The sequence below is a fragment of the Archocentrus centrarchus genome, chromosome 24 (genome assembly GCF_007364275.1).
Source record: "Archocentrus centrarchus isolate MPI-CPG fArcCen1 chromosome 24, fArcCen1, whole genome shotgun sequence".
Classification (NCBI taxonomy): domain Eukaryota; kingdom Metazoa; phylum Chordata; class Actinopteri; order Cichliformes; family Cichlidae; genus Archocentrus; species Archocentrus centrarchus.
In genome coordinates, this window is record NC_044369.1 from 19,776,417 (window position 1) to 19,796,926 (window position 20,510).

Sequence of the window (20,510 nt, forward strand, 5' to 3'; positions counted from 1 at the left end):
AGAAATAAGTATAACAGAGGGACAGCTCATGTTGCGCAGTTTGGAGACAAAGTTATAGAGGCAAGGCTGAGATGGTTTGGACATGCAGAGGAGGGATAGTGGATACATTGGACAAAGGGTGTTGAAGATGGAGCTGCCAGGCAGGAGGAAAAGAGGAAGACCGCAGAGCAGATTCACAGATGCAGTGAAGGAGGACATGCAGATGGCTGGTGTGACAGAGGAGGATGCTAGTGATAGGGTGAGATGGAAGCAGATGATCCGCTGTGGTGACCTCAAAAAGGGAGCATCTGAAAGAAGAAGGAGATAGTTTCACATGTATGATTTTGCTTTCCTCAGTTTCAGCATCAGCAGTGATATTGTGTCCATCCGTCTTATTCTGCTTATCCAATTCAGGGTCGCAGGGGGGCTGGCGCCTATCCCAGCTGACACAGTGCGAGAGGCAGGATGCACCCTGCACAGGTCGCCAGTCTGCCGCAGGGCTTTTGCGTAAAGTGTCAAATAAATCCTGCACATTTCATTTTTGTGTCTGAATGCTTTGAACTCTACATTAGGCCACTTTTTTTTTTTTTTTTTTTTTTTTTAGCAGTACTCTCCCCAAAGTCAGTAAACTTTTGATAAATGTCTTAAAATGGTGCTGAAAGTGTTTTTATTCATTGGTCACAGAGATGAAGTGACTGACTTTGCATATTTTGACATATGTGAAGAAGATTTTGACTGTTTTTGTGTCTTTTGCACAGGTGAGTCTGTATTATGAGAAATGCTTTAAGTGTTTGGAGGACTGCATTAAGAGTGGTGAGAATGATGCTCCTGATGTGAGAAAGGCACCAAAGCAATCAAAGAAATCTGCAAGAAAAATATAGGATAAGACATGGGAATAAACAGTCAGAGACACCCACACTTTTAGGGACATACTCTAAAGAAACTAACAATAATTCAGAAGTGATTAAAACAGGGTTTAAAAAAATAGAACGGTGAATGTAAAAATGCAGAGATGTCAGAGAAAAGCAAAAGGTAAGAAGCAACAGCAGACAGTGAGCACAGAGGTGCTTAATGCTTATATTCCAGCTATGGAGTTGTAAAACTGTTGTGTGAGAAAGAAATAAAAAAAAGAAAGAAAGAATCATTTATATTGTCTTATATTCTCTAGTGTCATTTATTTTCTCTTATCCATCTTGTTTTTGTGCTCTTATTCTGAAGGGTTTTTTTTTCCAGAGCCCCTTGGGTTCCTTTTTTTAATCTCTGTTGCACAATTTGTATTTTTCATCTATTTCCTTTGTATTTTATCATTTTGATGTGACTGCTTAACTGCAGTAAACTAAAAAAAAACAAACAAAAAAACAACAAAAACAAAAAACTCAAAAGGCAGAAGAGAGAAGAAAAGAGTCAAAAGATAAGCACATGAAAGCGAGAGCATGAGAGAAATAGATTTAACGAGAGAGCAGAGGGGAAGAGAGGCGTGAATTGAACAAAAAAAAAAGAAAGAAAAGAAAGACAAAGAAAGGCGAAGTGGAAGAGAAACTGAGTGACTGAGTAACAACAATCAAAAGAAGCGAGAGTGCTAGCAGGGGAGGAAGCTGGCCTGCTGTTGCTGGTCTCTCTGGCTCTGTGTCTGGAGTGCCAATCAAAGAAATGTCAGTGCATTAATCAGTTGTTTATGAGGCTCCATTAGCCTATGCACCTCCTCCGCACTGGGCGAGAAACAGGCAGAAAGCTTCCTCCACCTGGGAGAGAGAGACTGAAAGAGATCCACGGAGAAAATCCAAACAATCCATTTAGCACTCCAGAGCCAACAGTTATCTAAATACACACACATGCAGAGCATTGATGAATGTGCTAATTCACATGTTCCTCAGAGAGGCAGATGCAAAACACCTGCACTGCAGTGGCAGTATATGACGTTTGTTTTTAAGAGCGTTAGCAGCTTAATAACAGGTATTAGTTTATAAAATGAAGCTCTGACACAGAGCCAGGCTTTAAAAAAAGAAGAAAAAAAAGGCACTGTGAGCAGCCTCTGGGAGACAGGGGTGGGGGCATAAAATAATATTCTAGCTTCATGTCTTCATAATGCTTCCTCTGCACCATTTGATACAACTTAATCATCCCCCTGTTCAGTAATACAACCTAGAAATCATATTTTCTATTAACGTGATGAGGAAACATTTAGCTAAATGTGTGTTTAACTAATGTACTTGCAGTTAATAGATGGCATGCTTCATTCATTCATTTGCCCACTAAACTAAACATTGCCTGGGAATATAATTCAGACTGCCATAGCAATCATAATGGGAATAATAGTTTAGCTGGAAATGTAATTTGAAGGAAACTGGGCACCCAATTTCCCAAGGAAAATCCTTAAAATGACAATAGGAAAAAATTTCAGTACATTGGTAGCCCCCTCGAATAGGTCACCCATTAGAAATGGCTTTTACTGCAGTGAAGTCACTGCTTTCATTACTAATAATTGTTATACGCTTGTTTGAAATCTCCATGTTTGCTTGCATATTAATGCAAACAGTAAAAAAGGATAATTTTCTGATTTGTAGATGTCAAGTCTGATAAGCAAATAGCAAATGCTAGTCAGTCTTATTAAATTATTTATCCTAATAATGTCAAGAAATCATTTACAGTTAAGTTCAGTTAGGGTTTTTTTTCTGTTTTTTTCCCTCTGTACACAACCACAGTGGATTTTTTTCAAGCTTTTATTTATTGCAGGCTTTCAACTTCAATTCAAGGGATTTAACAAAATTATTGCACTAACTATTTAGGAATTACAACCATATTTATACACAGTCCCCCATTTTCAGAGGCCAGCAATAAACATACCTAACCAACAAAGCTGTCAGAGAGAGAGCAAAAACCTTAAATTAAACTTTAAATTAACAGAGGCATTCCTAGAAACACAGACAGTATAAAAGATGGACACAGCTTCCAGGTCTGAAAACTGAAGCCAGTCCTAAACCTGTATTCTTTTTTAAGGTCCCCAGGGACGATGCCTGTAGTCTGTAGTCTATGTTAGTTTGTCCAACTAATTTTGAGCCTGGTGGGCTGTGTGTAAAAATGGCTGTAATAGGAGTTGTAAACAGTAGTTGTAATACTTTTTTGAAACCCCCTGAATTAAAGCTGAAAGCCTGGTGCTTTTGATTTTAAAATAACTGTGTGTGTGCAGAAGCAAAATTACAATTAAACATTGCGCTGTTGTCCAAATGCTTAGGGACCCAACTGTAAATCCAAAAATGTATGACTTTTTTATTATTTGTTAATGAGGAAGATGATCACAGACTGGTCAATTCATTTGCCCATTACTGACCAATCTTTAAAGATCTAATAAAATGCCCTATTGGAAAGAGGTATCAACATGTGTCTCAGTGCTTATAACAGAAAAATTAGTGAGCCACAATTATTTATATTTATACAGACATTTTCAGGGGTGGAAATGAAGGTAAAACTTAATCATGAATGTTTTAATGTCGCTGCAATTTTAACAGCGTTGTGCTTTCTCGCTGTGCTCTCATTCGCCATGTGCTATGCATGATGGAGAAAAAAAAAAACCCCCGCTTTGTATGAAAAGTGTGATTTTTCTGTGTGAGCTTCTCCTTCCATTTGATCATCTTTGCTGCATTAGAGTGGCAACGCTGTAACTCTAACGCTGTAATGTGGCTGTGGTTGAAAACATGAACTATGCTTGTTTTGCCGAGTTCTCGCTGTGGATTATCTTTTTATTGTGTGTGTCCTTCCCTTTTCTCCCAGCATGCATCCTGTGTGTACTTTACACGATGCAGTCTCTGTTAATGTCATGTTTGTGTGTCTCTACCCTGCAGGTCTCCCTCCTCCTGCTGCCATTGCCAAGAGAAGCGTGAGGACTAGAGGCAAGCAGAGACTTCTAAGCCAACATATATCACACAGACTCACTAATGCAAAATATAAAACTGTCATATAGTTTACTGTACTACACTATACTATGCTGTGCTGTGCTATACTGTGCTAGATAGTATACTATCAGATGATTGTGCAAACAAACTGAGGCTCACAGACGTAAGAACAAACCACACCATAGTGCGTGAGCTCAAACAACTTCACTGGCTAAAGAGGGCCTTTCCTTATTTTCTGTCATATAAAGGCTTACAGTTTTGGATGCTCCTGTTAAACACAGGCAAAGTTTCAGTCAATGACATCGGTGTATTTACACGTTATCTCTATGAACCAAAAGCTCAGGCAGGCTTCACACTGGTCTAAATACTCAGTGTCACCTTGGTTTTTCTACTCTTGGCTCTATATGATATCACTGAAAGTGGATATCCAAACACACGTGTAACACGTGTATAACACGTGTGTAACCCACAAGAGGTTACCTTCAAGTACCCTTGACAGTTGTGAAATATGGTAGAGTAAATTACTTCAATAACTAATACCAATACCACACACATAAAGGGATGTTGGCCTAATCAGAAGACTCTGGATTCGTGGGGGAGCCTAGGTGTGAGCAACAACAGAGGAGGATGCACAGTTTATAGAAAGAATAGAATTTACTGAATGAAATGTCATTAAACCAACACATATATATATATATATATATATACAATTAACAAACTGCGCGCTTTTCCCTTTTTAAACCAAAAGCAAAAACAACACAAGGAAAATAAACAATTAGAAATAAATAATCCAGTCTATAGTCTTTTTTCCTTTTTAGTCTTTTGTCACAGTGTCCATCAATTGTTCATGCAATGTCTCAGTTATAGTGACCAGTCGGGTCACTATCTACCGGTTTGTCCGATCCTTGGGCTGGGGCTCGCCATCCAGTTCTGGAAATGCAATCCAGTCTTCACAGTAGCACTATGGATCAAATAGTGCACCAACAAAAAACCTGACCGATGCTATACGAGGCTACACGGAGATTTCCAGCTTCCAACCCGGTCGCATCAGAAGTCTCCAAAGTTTGGCAAACATGACATTACCATTCGGAACCTCCTCATTGGCAAAGCGATTATTTAGGATGTCTCTCTCTAACCAGTTTCCAAGTTTATTCGCTATTTTCCAAGTTTTTTCTTCAGGCTAACCGCAGAAGCAACAGTAGCATGGAGCTGTGTCTGTGTCTGACGCAATCCGAGCAGACTCCCTGCACCGCGCAGCGGGAGGGCGGGACAACCAACCTCATTGGCTGATGTGATATCAGACCATGCCAGCTATTGATTGGTCAAGCCATCACTAAAACTACTATTAAAGGTGTATGGCACAATTTGTAAAGATTTTTAACACTTTTTACATATATTTATAAACTTATTTAAGAACTTGGTTTTAAATATTAACTTATAACTTTTTAACCTCATTGTAGAATAAGCTATTAAATCAATATTCATTCATTCTCGCATGTGTTTTTAACACTGGGTTACACATTCCCCCCTTGGAACATGCAAGTCTCTTTGCATGGGGTGGGTTGCATTGAAATAACAGGAAAACTAGATTCCTTCCAAGTAGCTTCAAGGTCAGTCTCTGTCAAGGCACTGGTAAAAGCAAGGCTTAAACCATGAAATAGGGACTGAGCAATAGTTAAGAGTGGGTTTCCTAACTGGTTATACTGGAGCCTGTTTGGTTGATTTGACGGTCTTTCTGAGCGTCTCACAGGATTTGTGGTGTCATGACTTGGGTGCATTGGAGTATCCTCTGATACCTGTTTGTTACATCCCTTTTCACTGGGTACATTAGTTTCACTCTCACGATCATTGTCCTGGACTACAGGTTCTGTATCTGCTACTGTTTCAAGCTCCTCTTCAGTAGGGACTACTGGGTCACTGCCAGGAGTGTCATCACAATCAGGTAGATTCTTGCATTCTGATACACTTTCACATCCAGGCGTATTGTCACTTCCAGGTGAGTTTTCACATCCAGGTACATCGTCACATTCAGGTAAGTTGTCACATCCAGGTACATTGTCATTTTCAGGTAAGTTTTCACATACAGGTACATTGTCGCTTTCAGGCAAGTTGTCACATCCAGGTACATTGTCGCTTTCAGGTAAGTTCTCAGGGTATATCTGTCGTGGGAACTCATAGACTTGCATAAATTTGATTGGCTCTGGGACAGGTTGTTCTCTAAGCCAGTAGACATCCTCATTTCCAGGTTCAGAAAGATCACATTCTTCAGTTTGCTCAGGGGACTGTCGTGTTTTAGGTTTGCAGACGCGATTTGGTGGAGTGGGATTCTCTTCTGTGGGAGCAAGGAACCCGCAAGGTAAGAGAAGGTCACGATGGACTGTGCGCACTGGCCCATTTTTGGTTTCAGGCTTGATGGTGTAGACTGGTAGATCACCAGCTTGTTTGACCACAACATAAATGTCTGTCTCCCACCTATCGGCTAGTTTATGCTTGCCCCTAAGGCGAACAGCTCGCACCAAAACTCGGTCCCCTGGTTCTAGTTTGGAAGGTTTTACACGCATGTCAAATCTGGCTTTATTCCTGTCTGCCATTTTGTTAGCATTCTCCCTTGCTAGTTTGTAGCTTTCTTGAAGGGTTGTTTTCAGCTTCTCCACATATTGCGAGTGGGACTTAAAACTTTTGGTTCGGAAAGGTAGGTTGAACGCGAGGTCAACGGGTAACCTTGGTCGGCGACCAAACATCAGTTCATAAGGTGCAAATCCGGTTGTGTCATTCTTCGTACAATTGTACGCATGGACCAATGGCTTTACAAAGTTGCGCCACTGCGTTTTGTCTTTCTGTTCCAAAGTCCCAAGCATACTTAACAATGTGCGGTTAAAGCGTTCTACAGGATTTCCCCTGGGGTGATAAGGGGTTGTTCGAATCTTGTGAATGCCCATGATCTTACAAAGTTCCCTTATTATGTGTGACTCAAAATCTGGCCCTTGGTCACTATGCAAACGTTCAGGGATGCCATAATGAACTATGAAGTGATCCCAAAGGCATTTTGCCACGGTCTGGGCTTTTTGGTTAGGAGTAGGAATGGCTATTGCGTACTTGGTAAAATGATCTGTTAGCACAAGCACATCCTTGGTGTTGCTTTGATCAGGCTCAATGGATAAGAAATCCATACAAACCAGTTCGAGTGGTCTGGCGGACTTTATGTTCACAAGCTCTGCAGCTTTTTCTGGAGGGGTCTTTCTCCGTACACAGCGGTTGCATGTTTTGATCCTGTTCTCAATGTCAGCTGCCATACGAGGCCAATAAAACCTTGTTCGGGCAAGATCAAGGGTACGCTCAATGCCTAAATGGCCCATATCATTATGGAGACTGTGGAAAACTGTCTCACGGAGCCCTTCAGGTAAGACAAGCTGATAAGTGACATTGCCGCCATCTTGGCGTCTTCGGTACAGTACTTGGTTGTGCAGTTCAAGACGATTAAGTTCTCGGAGCAACAGGTTTATATCAGGGAGTTTGGTTCTGACTGTAGGTGGAACCTTTTCTCCAGTCTCCAATTGGACAATGACCTCGCGCAAGCAGGGGTCAGCTCTTTGCTCTTTTTTAAGTTGCCCAGCTGACAGATGAGGTACAACTGGAAGACCACCACAGTTATCTTCATTGACAAAGTCATCTGGTAATGCAGTTACAGAGATAGATAATGAGTGCACTAGAGGGGTAGGTTCATCGGAGAAACTACAACACAAAGGTCTCTCACAGATGGCCGACACCACCTCTGGACTTAAACTGGTCTCTTGCTGTGCCAAATGAGTTTGGGTGAACTGCTGTATTCTGTCAAACTCTTTTTGTGACACAGCATCGTTTAACAACTCACCATGCGGTCGCCTCGAAAGGCCGTCTGCATCAGAGTTGAGTTTGCCTGCTCTATATTGGAGCTTAAAGTCAAAAGTAGACAGGGAAGCTAACCAACGGTAGCTCATTGCATCAAGCTTAGCCTTTGTCAGAACATAAGTGAGGGGGTTACTGTCAGTGATGACAGTGAACTGGTTTCCATAAAGATAATCTGCAAACTTTTCTGTTACAGCCCACTTTAGGGCCAAAAACTCCAATTTGTGGGCGGGGTAACGAGCTTCACTTCTGGACAACCCCCTGCTCGCATAAGCAATGACCCTCGTTTGGCCGTCCTGTTCCTGATAAAGGGCAGCGCCAAGACCTGTAGTGCTGGCATCTGTGTGGAGTGAGTACGGCAGCTTAGGGTCAGCAAAAGCCAAGATAGGAGCAGAAGTGAGCTTCTCAATGATGCCTTTGAAAGCTAGGTCACAAGAAGGAGTCCACCGTTCACCAAAGGGTTTTTTAGGGTCATAGTACTCCCTAGGCTTAACTTTGGTTTTCGTGCTCTTACGCAACGGTGGGTATCCTGATGTTAGGTCAGTGAGGGGCTTAACAAGGCTTGAATAGTCCTTGATAAAGCGCCTATAGTACCCTGAAAAGCCTAAGAATGAACGGAGTTGCTTAAGGTCTTTGGGCACAGGCCAGGTACTCAGAGCCCTCACTTTCTCAGGGTCGGTCTCTACCCCTTTCTGGGATACTATGTGTCCAAGGTATCGCACAGAAGTTTGAAAGAACTTGCACTTCTCGGGGGAGAGTTTAAGCCCGTACTCCTTGAGGCGGTTAAGAACCTTCATCAAGCGAGTCTCATGCTCCTCTGGTGTCTTAGAGAAGACTATAATGTCATCAATAAACACCAGCACTTCTTTCAAATTCATATCACCCATGCATCGCTCCATAAGGCGCTGGAAGGTGCTTGGAGCATTTGTAATGCCCTGTGGCATTCGATTGAACTCCCAAAACCCACTAGGACATACAAATGCGGTTTTTGGTTTGTCAGCTTCCTCTACTTCGATCTGGTAGTAGCCAGATTTTAAATCAAGGACTGAAAACCACTTGGATCCAGTCAAAGTAGAGAATGTTTCCTCCAAGTTTGGGAGCGCATAAGCGTCCTTTACAGTCTGCAGGTTGAGCTTTCTGTAATCAATACAGAGGCGGACTTCGCCGTTCTTCTTCCGCACCACGACAATGGGCGAAGAGAATGGTGAAGTGGATTCTCGAATCACACCTGCTTGTTGCAGCTCTTGCAAGTGTTTACGAACAGCTTCCAGGTCATTGGGGTGTATGGGTCGTGCTTTGTGTTTGAATGGAGTTTCGTCTATCAGTTTAATGGTGTGCTTGACTTGATCAGTCCGACCGAAATCGAGATCATTTTGTGCGAAAACGTCTGGCATGTTATTGAGTTTTTGCAATATGCGCTCTCTCCACTCAGCGCTGATAGGGGAAGACTCAAAGTTAAAGGCCAAGTTGTTTTTGTGACTGACCTCAGACTGGGGAGGCTTCACTGAATGTTCGTGAGAGAGGACTCTCTGGAATGCATGGATCTCTCCAATCACACACTTTTGAGGGATTGTCACGTCGTGTTCAGATTCGTTGGTGAGAACAACTGGTATCAGGTAAGGTGCTCGCTCAGGTAAGCTGATGAGACTTGGTTTTACTAAGACGCCACTAGGCAAGGTTGAAAAGGATGGGTGCTCTAGTAGCACTGATTTCTCAGTGGTATTGGTTGACATAGTTACTGAGCCTTCTAGGACAACTGTCTGGCCTGCTGGGACCAGCTGAGGGCCTCTGTTGTACAGGGTTGCTAGGCCAAGGCTACTGTCTTGGGTCTGTTTGTGTCTTAACTCCAGGACTTTTAGCACTGCCTTATAACCATTTGAAGTGGGGGGCTGCAGTCCGGGACATGCTTCACTATACAACTCATAAAGCACATCTAAGGTGTTGGTCCCAATTAACACTGAGGACTGGGAAGTAGCTCGAATATCTGGTACAACGAGGGCAAGTGTTGACACATCAGCTTCAATGCCAAGGAACTCTTTTGGAAAGGTGACGTTCATCTCAATGTAACCTAAGTAAGGTACTGACTGGCCATTTGCTCCTTCGACTTCGAGCAAGTCAAAAAGTGGTTTGATCTCATGACTGGACAAATGTTGTTCATAATATGACTGAGGGACCGTAGTCACCTGGGAGCCAGAATCTAGTAAACTGTTAACAGTATTACCATTAATCTTCACTTGGGCTGTGCATCTACTGCCGATTAAGCCTTGAGGCAGTTTGAATCTGTCAGTTTTAGTATGCGACTTTATAGTGGCACGTTGTTTTTTTGGCACATTTGGTTTGGTTTCAAAGGGACGGTTTGACTCCGTGTCAGCCTCGGTTTGTCCCACAACAGAGGCAGACTTCAGTTTAAAGAGGGGGAGCCGCTATGCTGACTGTCCCATATTTGTCTTTTCACTTTTAGCTCTCTTCTTTTAGCTCCCACCAAGGCAGGGTTTGGCTCAGAGTCACAGTTGGCAACAATATGTCCATCCTCCCCACAGCGAAAGCAATACCAGGGCTTGGGCCTTGTACTAGAGCGGCTGCGGGAAGGGGAGTTGGGTTCAGGTTTTGCATCGTCAGGTTTTGTTGTTTGGATTTTCTTAGGTACTGTCAGTTTCTTTTGTTTCACAACTGCTGCTAATTGGCTTTTTAAATCAGCAACTTGTTTCTTTAGATCATTTAGGGTACTTGAAACTGTTTCAGAAGAGTTAATTTTTGTTTCAGTGGCTGTTTGTTCATGGGAGACTGCTTTTTGTTTTGCAGCACTAAAGTGTTTTCTCATTCTTGCGTTTTTAACTTCTTGTCTGTTCTCTGCAGTACGGAGAAGGAGTAACAGTTCTGCAAATGTGGGCAGATTTTTATCCTTTAAGTCTAACTGCAGTTCAGTCAGCAGGTTATCATCCCAACAGCCTCTCTGGAACTGCTTTAGGAGTTGTCGGTCTGTTTCTTTGGGGTCTACACCACCCCTGCGCACTGCAAGACTCAGCGCCACCTGCAGGCGATGTAAGTAAGCAGATGGTTTCTCCCCAGGATCCTGCAGGGTGCTCATGAATCGCACTAGCAGTTCCTCACCATCCTCAACGGTGCCAAACGCTGACTCAAGCAGCCTAAGATAGTCAGCATGTGATGCGTCCGGCCCAAGAGGCCGAACAACATCTGACGCTGGAGCAAGAAGGCTCTCAAGAATTTTTCGAATTTTTTCCAAGTTGGAAAGCGATGAATCTCCCATCATCAAATCAACATGGGAACGCCATGTCTCATAGTCAACTTCAGTGTATGGTCTAGGATTCTTTCCAGAGAAAGCTCTCAACCTAAGGGTGGAATGATTATTAGGTGTCTTCTCTGTAGTTTTAACAACATGTTCAACCACGATTCTCTGCACCTCAGGTGAGATTAGATCAGTTTGACTTAACATGTGAGGCGTCTGGTTGGGTTTCAAGGCACTTGGATCAGGGCTCTGAAAGAGCTTAGGTGAGTGGGGGGTGTCAATGTGGTGTGTAGGGAAACCAGCACTTAGTGTGGGTTCTGTGTCACTATTTGGACATGGGTTTGCGGCTGCCTCAACAGACCCCATGGACTCTTCAAATTTTGACATCACCTCCCGTAACACCTCTTCAAAATCCTTCCCACTTAGTTTGGCTAAACCCTTTAGTTCAGCGAGGTAAGTGTCGGTAACACTGCCCCCTACAGTTGTTGTGTAAACATCTGTTAAGGCACGGATACAATATTTGACATCCGGATCATCAGCTGATGGGTAGAGGTAAGGCAACGCAGGTGCTAACTGTTGAACAGCTAAACCAGAGGTAAATTCCACAATCTGATTCTGGTAAAACTCAGATGAGCTATCCTCAACGGTTAGTGTCCTATTTATCGAACCACATTGCCGTAAGTATTCAAAAACCTCATTGTCTTTTTCTGATACTGTTACACCGCTAATAATGACTGCATTTGGTATCTTAACACCTAACTTTGAGATGAAATCCATTGCAGCAATGCGTTTACAAGTTTGTTTCAATCGTTATTCCACTGTTGTTACACAACTCTAGGCTCCTGGCTGGCTCGCCACTTATTTGTAACACGTGTATAACACGTGTGTAACCCACAAGAGGTTACCTTCAAGTACCCTTGACAGTTGTGAAATATGGTAGAGTAAATTACTTCAATAACTAATACCAATACCACACACATAAAGGGATGTTGGCCTAATCAGAAGACTCTGGATTCGTGGGGGAGCCTAGGTGTGAGCAACAACAGAGGAGGATGCACAGTTTATAGAAAGAATAGAATTTACTGAATGAAATGTCATTAAACCAACACATATATATATATATATATATATACAATTAACAAACTGCGCGCTTTTCCCTTTTTAAACCAAAAGCAAAAACAACACAAGGAAAATAAACAATTAGAAATAAATAATCCAGTCTATAGTCTTTTTTCCTTTTTAGTCTTTTGTCACAGTGTCCATCAATTGTTCATGCAATGTCTCAGTTATAGTGACCAGTCGGGTCACTATCTACCGGTTTGTCCGATCCTTGGGCTGGGGCTCGCCATCCAGTTCTGGAAATGCAATCCAGTCTTCACAGTAGCACTATGGATCAAATAGTGCACCAACAAAAAACCTGACCGATGCTATACGAGGCTACACGGAGATTTCCAGCTTCCAACCCGGTCGCATCAGAAGTCTCCAAAGTTTGGCAAACATGACATTACCATTCGGAACCTCCTCATTGGCAAAGCGATTATTTAGGATGTCTCTCTCTAACCAGTTTCCAAGTTTATTCGCTATTTTCCAAGTTTTTTCTTCAGGCTAACCGCAGAAGCAACAGTAGCATGGAGCTGTGTCTGTGTCTGACGCAATCCGAGCAGACTCCCTGCACCGCGCAGCGGGAGGGCGGGACAACCAACCTCATTGGCTGATGTGATATCAGACCATGCCAGCTATTGATTGGTCAAGCCATCACTAAAACTACTATTAAAGGTGTATGGCACAATTTGTAAAGATTTTTAACACTTTTTACATATATTTATAAACTTATTTAAGAACTTGGTTTTAAATATTAACTTATAACTTTTTAACCTCATTGTAGAATAAGCTATTAAATCAATATTCATTCATTCTCGCATGTGTTTTTAACACTGGGTTACACACGGCTCTGACTGTCAGCACAGCAGCCCCATTGTTCAAACCTGTTTGAGATGGACAGCCAGTCATAAGAAAAACAGCTAAAACAGCTTGTTTCCAGAGTCCAGGATAAGGCACATGAGGATTATTTTGAACAGTGAATCGTGCAAAGCTATTCTAGCAGAGACTCCACACTGAATACAGATGGGATAAGGCATTCAGCAAATGTGAAAAAAAGGGGAGACGGCTCATGAAAAGCTATAGAAAGTGCTTAGTTTCAGTCACTGCCTGAGAGACGTATGCTACAAAACATTAGGTGAAGAGTGTCAGCGCCATTTTTAATTTGCTGTGCTGGTTAAAATAATAAATAAAAATGAAAAGTTCTATTCTTTTGTTATACAGTATACTATTCTTTAGGTCTTTATCTTTATTTTACTGCATTCTAGGTGGGGTTCGTCCAATAAAATCAAGCTCTGCTGGAGTCCCCGGTCATGTCACGCCTCAGGAGAGCACTGATTGGTTGGAGATGATATGGGCATTTGCAGCTAGTCTGGTAGCTCCTGATGATGAGGAGGAAGGTATTCATCATCTAACTGAAACCCTCACATGTAAGAAAACATCACCCGACAGAAAATTAACCATCAGTTTTTCACCCCGCCTAACATTTCATTAAGGGCTTAACATTTACACTCACTGACTAACGTGGTGTTAGATGTTTGATTCACACTGATCAGCAGCTGAAAGATGTGCTAGAGTTCAAGGCCAGTCAAAAGGCAAATGCATCAAATCTTAAAGTGATTGCTGGGGAATGTCAGCCATTTTTTCATGTATATAAAGAACATTTTGTCATATATGTCATTCACCATCTGGCAGTATTTATACTTATTTATGAACTCTCTTCCTTGTATATCAGCTTTCCACTCAGAGGATCTCTGAAGGAGAGGACAAGCGCTGGAGGAGAGAGGACAGAAAGGTTGAGATGACTGTCATAATGCTGCACATTATATCACAGTAGTGTTTTTTTTCTGTCTGTTGTTCACCAGTAATTTGATGAATAAAAGCTTCCACATTGAAACCTTTGCTTTCTTTTCAAAGCTCGAAGACTCACAGTTATAACCTTCATCTCAGTGTGTCATCTGCTTGTTGTTGCTGAACCTTCTTGATTTGCTCTAAAAGATGTAGTTTGTCTGATTTTTTTTTTTAAAGTAAATTTTTACCCTGTGTTACCATGGAGACATACAATGACAAAATACAACACTCCTGTCTTCCATCGCCACCCCTACAACCTCCACATGTGGACTTTACAGCATTTTATGACCTGACACCCATAATTCTGGCACCCTTTACCCAGGACTCGCGAGTTGAAGCACGTCCTTCCAAGTGCTTATTGTCCAGAGAACAACATTTGTGTGACACCCTTGGGACAACAACTGCCTCAGCCAATCAATGCTTATGATTTCACTGCAGAGAGCCCTTCTGCCAGTGCCAGCAAAACAAACAAACAAGAAAGAAAAATGTCTGACCCTGGGCAATGTTGTCAAATGGACATCCTGGGCACTGGCTCAGGGATCCATGCCACTTGGGGGCCCATCCGAGTGGCACATAAGAACGCCTTTTATGTTTTCATTATCAAAAACATAGGTACATACAGTCCTTATGCTTTTGATAATGAGGCTGTGTTCATGTTTGTTTTTTAATCTAGAGTGATGCAGAAGTGCTGTTAAGAAAAAAAAAAGGAAAAAAGGAAAAGCAGGAGTTAATCAGACAGATACAGCGAACCTGTTAAAGAGCAGAGGAAGAGGACAGAATAGAGAGGGATATAAAAGGAGACAACAACTGAATTATCCTTTTGTAAAACATCATGAAAAAGCTCCAGCTACTTCATTTTCACTTTAATATCAGATACTTTAAGGGCAAAGCAGTACTGTGATGGTTAATTTTAATTTACCAGTGAGTTATACTGGGTACGTTTGCTGGGGCTCATGAAACATTTGTGCCCAGGGGCTGTAACTTGATTATGCAGGCATGGTCTGAGAATACTCTCTTTTTGGCTCAATAATCTGAATGTAATAATGTAGCCTACAGTCATGGTGAAAAGAAAGTATATACCCTCTTTCAAATCTAAGGGTTCACATATGGGGCATAAAAGTCATCTGGTCCTAAACAGGCCTTAAAGTAGATAAATATAGCCTCAGATGAACTACAAAACATGACATATTACACCATGAAAAACTAAGTTCGCCTTGACTGCTTCCATAGGAAGTGAGAGGGTAAGTATCATTCAGGTGCTACTGATCAAATGGACTTCAGTAACTGATCATCAGCAAGTATGAGCACCTCTTTAAAATCAGACGTTTTGCAGTTTGTTGATGTGGAGCATTCAGTTAACACAATGCCAAAGAGGAAAGACATCAGCAATGATCTCAGAGGAGCAGTTCTTGTTGCTCATCAGTCTGGTGTTAGTCTGGTAATCTGGTATATAAAGCCATTTCCAAATAATCTGAAGATGATTCAAAAGTGGAAAATATTAGACTTGCAAATCTTTCCAGGAGATTTCCGGTAAATTCAACCTGAGGTCAGACTCAGAGAATCTGCCAAGAAAAAGTTCATGACAGTACAATTAGAAAAAGAGTGAATAAGTATGGCTTGTTTTGGAAGCGTTGGCTTGTTTTGCAGCCACAGGACCTGGGCACCTTGCAGTCACAGAGCTGACTGTGAGCTTCTCTGCATACCAAAGTATTCTAGAGTCAAATGTGAGGCTGTCTGTTTGACAGTGAAAGCTTGGCCTAAACTGGATCATGTAACAGGACAATGAAAAAGAAAATAATCAGGGTGTTGCAGTGGCCCAGTCAAAGTCCAGACCTCAACCCAACTGAAACTGCTGACACTGGACCTTAAGAGAACCGTGCATAAACGAATGACCACAGACCTCAATGAACGGAAGCAACGTTGTAAAAAAAAAAAATGAGCCAAAAATTCCTCCACAATGATGTGAGAGATTGACTCAGTCATATAGAAAACAATTTACTTCAAGTTCTTGCTGCTAAAGGTGGTTCTACAAGCTGTTGAATCATAGCTTTTCACAGGACTGCATGAATTCCTATAAAAACTTTATTTTTGGATGTTGGCAATAAAATAAAATAAATAAAACAATTATTTTCTAGAACATAACTAATGAACACTGGTAGTCGAAGCAAAATTGTTTGTGCAACTTCTTCACTATTGCTCATAGCAAGCCTCAGCTCTCCCAAGATCATTTTTGCTTTGTTAGCTAAAGATGGACTACCACCTAGCTATAAAAAAGCAACATAAAAATATTCTTTTGAGTCAGATATTACTGACAGTACACACTAAAGTTGGTTAGTGCTGACTTTGTGGCTCGCTACTTTGTTCATTTTCTTTTACCCAAATGTTACCTAATGTTTAGCTTTTTAGATAAGGCTAATAAAAATATTAACATGTGTATCATTTTCATATTGTTTTCATCATCAGTTTTGGGTACTAGCAACCTGCCAACAGTAGCTCACCTATGCAGGCTAATGTTATTATCCTGTATTTTTAAAGTAGAAAAATGCTAATCGATTAAGCTAACTCAGCCTTCATTTTGATCCAAATACCCAAAAAATGAACATATCCTATGTGTTGCCTGCAGACAAACAGTAAGGCATATAAACCCTTGCCAAAATAATCAGACATCACACACACACACACACACGCGCACACATGTTTAATACAATAGAAGCCTTGCTGCTGCAGCTGGTAACCAGTACTTTGGAAATGAGTTTCCAGTGTAATGAAATCATGAACTTAAATTGAAATGATAATGAAATCATAACTTTGTTGCAGCTGTAATGGATTTTAACCACATTGGGGTGAGCACATGGGTGTAGCAGAAAATCTGAGTGAACAGGGAGATGATTCAGTAAATTACATTGCATTACATATTATTATCTATTCAAAGTACGCTTAGGAGGAGTTTTAAATAGAAATTATACAAGGTAGTTTTATCCCAGGCTTTGTCTCATGATGGCCAGCTTATGAGGAAAAGTGAATGAGGAAAAAAGCCACATACCTTAGGACAGGCTAGGTTTTATTTGCTTACAGTTTATTTTTTATAGTCAGATGATATGACAAAGCAAAACATCCATCCTCTCCAATGCATACTTCACTCTGATCACATAACCAGATAATGATTTAGTACAGGATTATCTAACAATGACTAATCCTAATTGAGTTGTGCTTTGATTGTACACACAGCCTTAAACAAAGAGATGCCGTATGGGAAATGGGATTGCATCATAATGATCACTTTTCTACACATTAAAGGAAGAGTTTGATAATTGGGGCATTAAGCTTGTTCACTTTGTTGCAGAGAATTAGATAACACGAATAAAAAGTCAGCAACTCTGAAGCTCAGCATGACATACTGTAGCTCTGCTTTTAATCTATGCAAAAACCTGAGTTGGACATTCTCAACATCAAAATAAATCATCTAAGCACACAGTATTAAATATTTAGTAATTGGGCGCTTTAGAGGTGCAGACACACAAAGCCGGCACAAGAAAATGCATGGGTACTTGCCTAAGCTTGCGTAAGCCCACCTTGTGCTGCCCAAACAGGTGCAGCCTGTTGAGACAGGGGCACTGACTCTTTGACTGCAGAGCATTTTGTTCCTGTGGGTTATGGGGCGGAGAATTTGATTCAGCACAACACATGATAATGCAACCATACAATAACATGCACAGGGATTACAGGATTTTGTGATGGATCAGTGCAGCTGTTAGAAGAGTTTATAGTAATAGAGGCAAAAAGCAGTAATGTCTTAAGTCTTTAACTCACTTTGAATATTTGTATTTTAAGATTTAATATATTACAGTGTGCACAGCAGAAGCTAGAATGGTGTGGTCATGTGTGAAGTAGCTGCTGTGGGAGATCCTTTTACCCCCCTAGTGCATGCTGATAGAATTAAAAACTCAGCTAACTGGAAAAGACTGTTGAGCTTCTTTCCGGTTACACAAATACACAATTTTTTTTCTTTTTTTTTTTTTTTTGCTTGGATTATCACCAAAGCATTAACTTAAAAAAAAAGAAGTCTCCAAATAAGATGTTTTTCAGTTCTCTATTTTGCCACACATCTTTTGATCATGTTGATATGCAAGGTTGTCTGTTCAGTTTCTTTCCTCCCTGTTTACTGAAATCGGATGCAAAGCAAACAGAAATGTCTGCATTTGCAGGTTGTTGGCAGCACATTTTAACCAGAATCTTTCGATTCACCGCAGCGTGAAAAGGAGGCTCAGCACCCGTTGTTGTGGTGTTATTGCTGGTATCAGAATGTAAATGCTATTCAATTTCATCAGCGAGATAATGTGATGAGGTAAGGGCGGTTAATCTTTGAATAATTGACAAAAAAAAAAAATACCGACAGACACGCACGAGCACAGACACGCAAGCGCACAGACACGCACGCACCTGCCTTTAGATTCCCGGCAGTAAGAGCCATGAATAATGGATCTCAGTTTTCTCTGGCCTGAGGGAGAAGCTTTTAAACATAATTTGTTGCTTTAATTTATTTACACAACCTGGCAACGTCGGCCCTCAGGCTAGGTGCATTACACAAAAGTGAACCTCACCGGGGGGTGGGGGGGGCTACGTGTACATGACTGCACGTGAAACATGCACATCTCTCCACCTGGTATCATGTATATTCTTGAATTTCTTTTAAGCAAATTTTGACACAATTTTTCTCACACTTTCACAGAAAAACAGGGAAACTTTTAAAGTTACATATTCAATAAGTGTGCAAAGGTAGATGGATACCAGCTATTTCCTTTTTTAAAAAATTCTTTGATATATTTGATTTGGAAGAAAGCGATGATGTTTATTTAACAGGTAGCCGAGTTTTGGTTCATTTTTAATCACAGCTTTTTAACTGGGAGATGAGCTTGTTACGTGTAATCGACTTTTAGGGTTACAAATTCACATGCACACATGGAGTACACATCATCACAGTGTGGATAAGAAAGAAAGTGGCTACACTTCATTTAGCCTAATCAGCGTCATGGGGGGGGATCAGAACAAGTACCCTCATGATGACAAGAGCACGTAATGAGACGTTCATAAAAAAAAAAACAAAAAAAACCTGCTAATTAAAGGTTGTCAATATTTTTCCAGTAAAGCCCAGCCTTTGAGAGGAAACCTGTTTCTGGTACAGTAGGTGCCCTTTGTGTTTTTTTGTGATGGAATGTAGAAAATGTAGAAAATCCACAGTTTTAAGAGTGGTGTTATAACTGCATGGGAATGAATAAAATCATTACAGCGCACCACCCTGCCATGAAACACAGTTGGAGAAATATGTGCCTGACAACATCTTATTTCATAAATGAACACGCCATTAAACTGGTGATCCAAAAACAAGTAGTATACAGTAATGTAAAAAGAACATTTTCATAGAACTGCAGTTTAAGTCTACCCTTACTGCTACAATAGCAATAGCTATAAAATACCCTTAAAATAAATACCCTTAAGAGGGCGAGTAGCAGCCAGGTGCTGCTGATTAAATGCACTCAATTAATTGAGTGGCTCATCAGCGAGTGTTTTCTGGTCTGGAACATTCAGGTGTGTGTTAACACAATGCCGAGGAGGGAAAATAGCAGCAGTGATCTTAAAGAAGCATTTTTTTGCTGCTTATCAGTCAATCAAACCACAAGACTTCTGGAACAATAGCCTTTGGACAGATGATACCAAAGTGGAGATGTTTGGCAAATACCAAATACAGCATATCAGCACAAACACCTCATACCAACTGTCAAACACGACCCAGGACCACCAGCACCTGGTAGTCACTGAGTCGAACATGAACTCCTCTGTATACAAAATATTCTGGAGTCAAATGTGAGGCCGTCTATCTGACAGCTAAAGTTGGCTCAAATTGGGTCAATCAAGAGGACAGTGATGCCAAGCATAGCAGCGACTCTCCAACAGAATGGCTATTAAAGAGAAAGTGTTGCAATGGCCCAGCCAATGGGAGAGCTGTGCATGAACAAATGCCCTACAGAAAATCATTACTTCAAGTTATTGCTACTAAAGATGGCCTTTGAAGCTATTGAATCATGGAGTGTACTTAGTTTTTCACACAACCACATGGAGTCCAGTGAAAAGGTTCCTGTTAAATCTGGCATATAGAAGAAAGTACAGTCGTGTACTTCCTCCTACATGCCAGATTTTGCCCTTAGTTTCTAGTCCATGATGATGGACAGACATTAGCAGCAACTGCTGAAGGCTGGTCAGGTTCCAAGATCCAGTGCAGTGTGCAGCAAAAGTTGCCAATTTCTGACACTGTGTGCAGTTTCACATTAATGTCTGAAGAAATGTCTGATTACTCGACTGTCGTGCCTGTGTTCTGCTGACTCTCTGCTACCATTAGGATTTACCATATGACTCGCTTTAATATTATGTCATCAGGATTTTTCATCCACTTACACATAAAATATCAGTTTTACACAAGCTCACAAAGTCTCTGGCTTTAGTTATGATTTCATTTGAGACAGCAGCTTTTTAATGTCTAACATCTTCTTTCCCGGGCGTGTTGT

General features: G+C 41.2%; 1 protein-coding gene across 2 annotated transcripts in view; it reads left to right on the forward strand.

Moving 5' to 3' along the window:
* The window catches only part of LOC115774287 (triadin), a 29,870-nt gene extending 15,883 nt beyond the window's left edge, over positions 1 to 13,987 (forward strand). For both annotated transcript variants that reach the window (XM_030721490.1, XM_030721489.1), the window contains 3 exons: positions 3,819 to 3,866; positions 13,368 to 13,529; positions 13,835 to 13,987. In XM_030721490.1, the coding sequence (XP_030577350.1) occupies positions 3,819 to 3,866; positions 13,368 to 13,529; positions 13,835 to 13,857 (233 nt within the window). In that variant the 3' untranslated portion in view covers positions 13,858 to 13,987. The remainder of the gene's footprint in view (positions 1 to 3,818; positions 3,867 to 13,367; positions 13,530 to 13,834) is intronic.
* Positions 13,988 to 20,510: the final 6,523 nt, after the last annotated feature.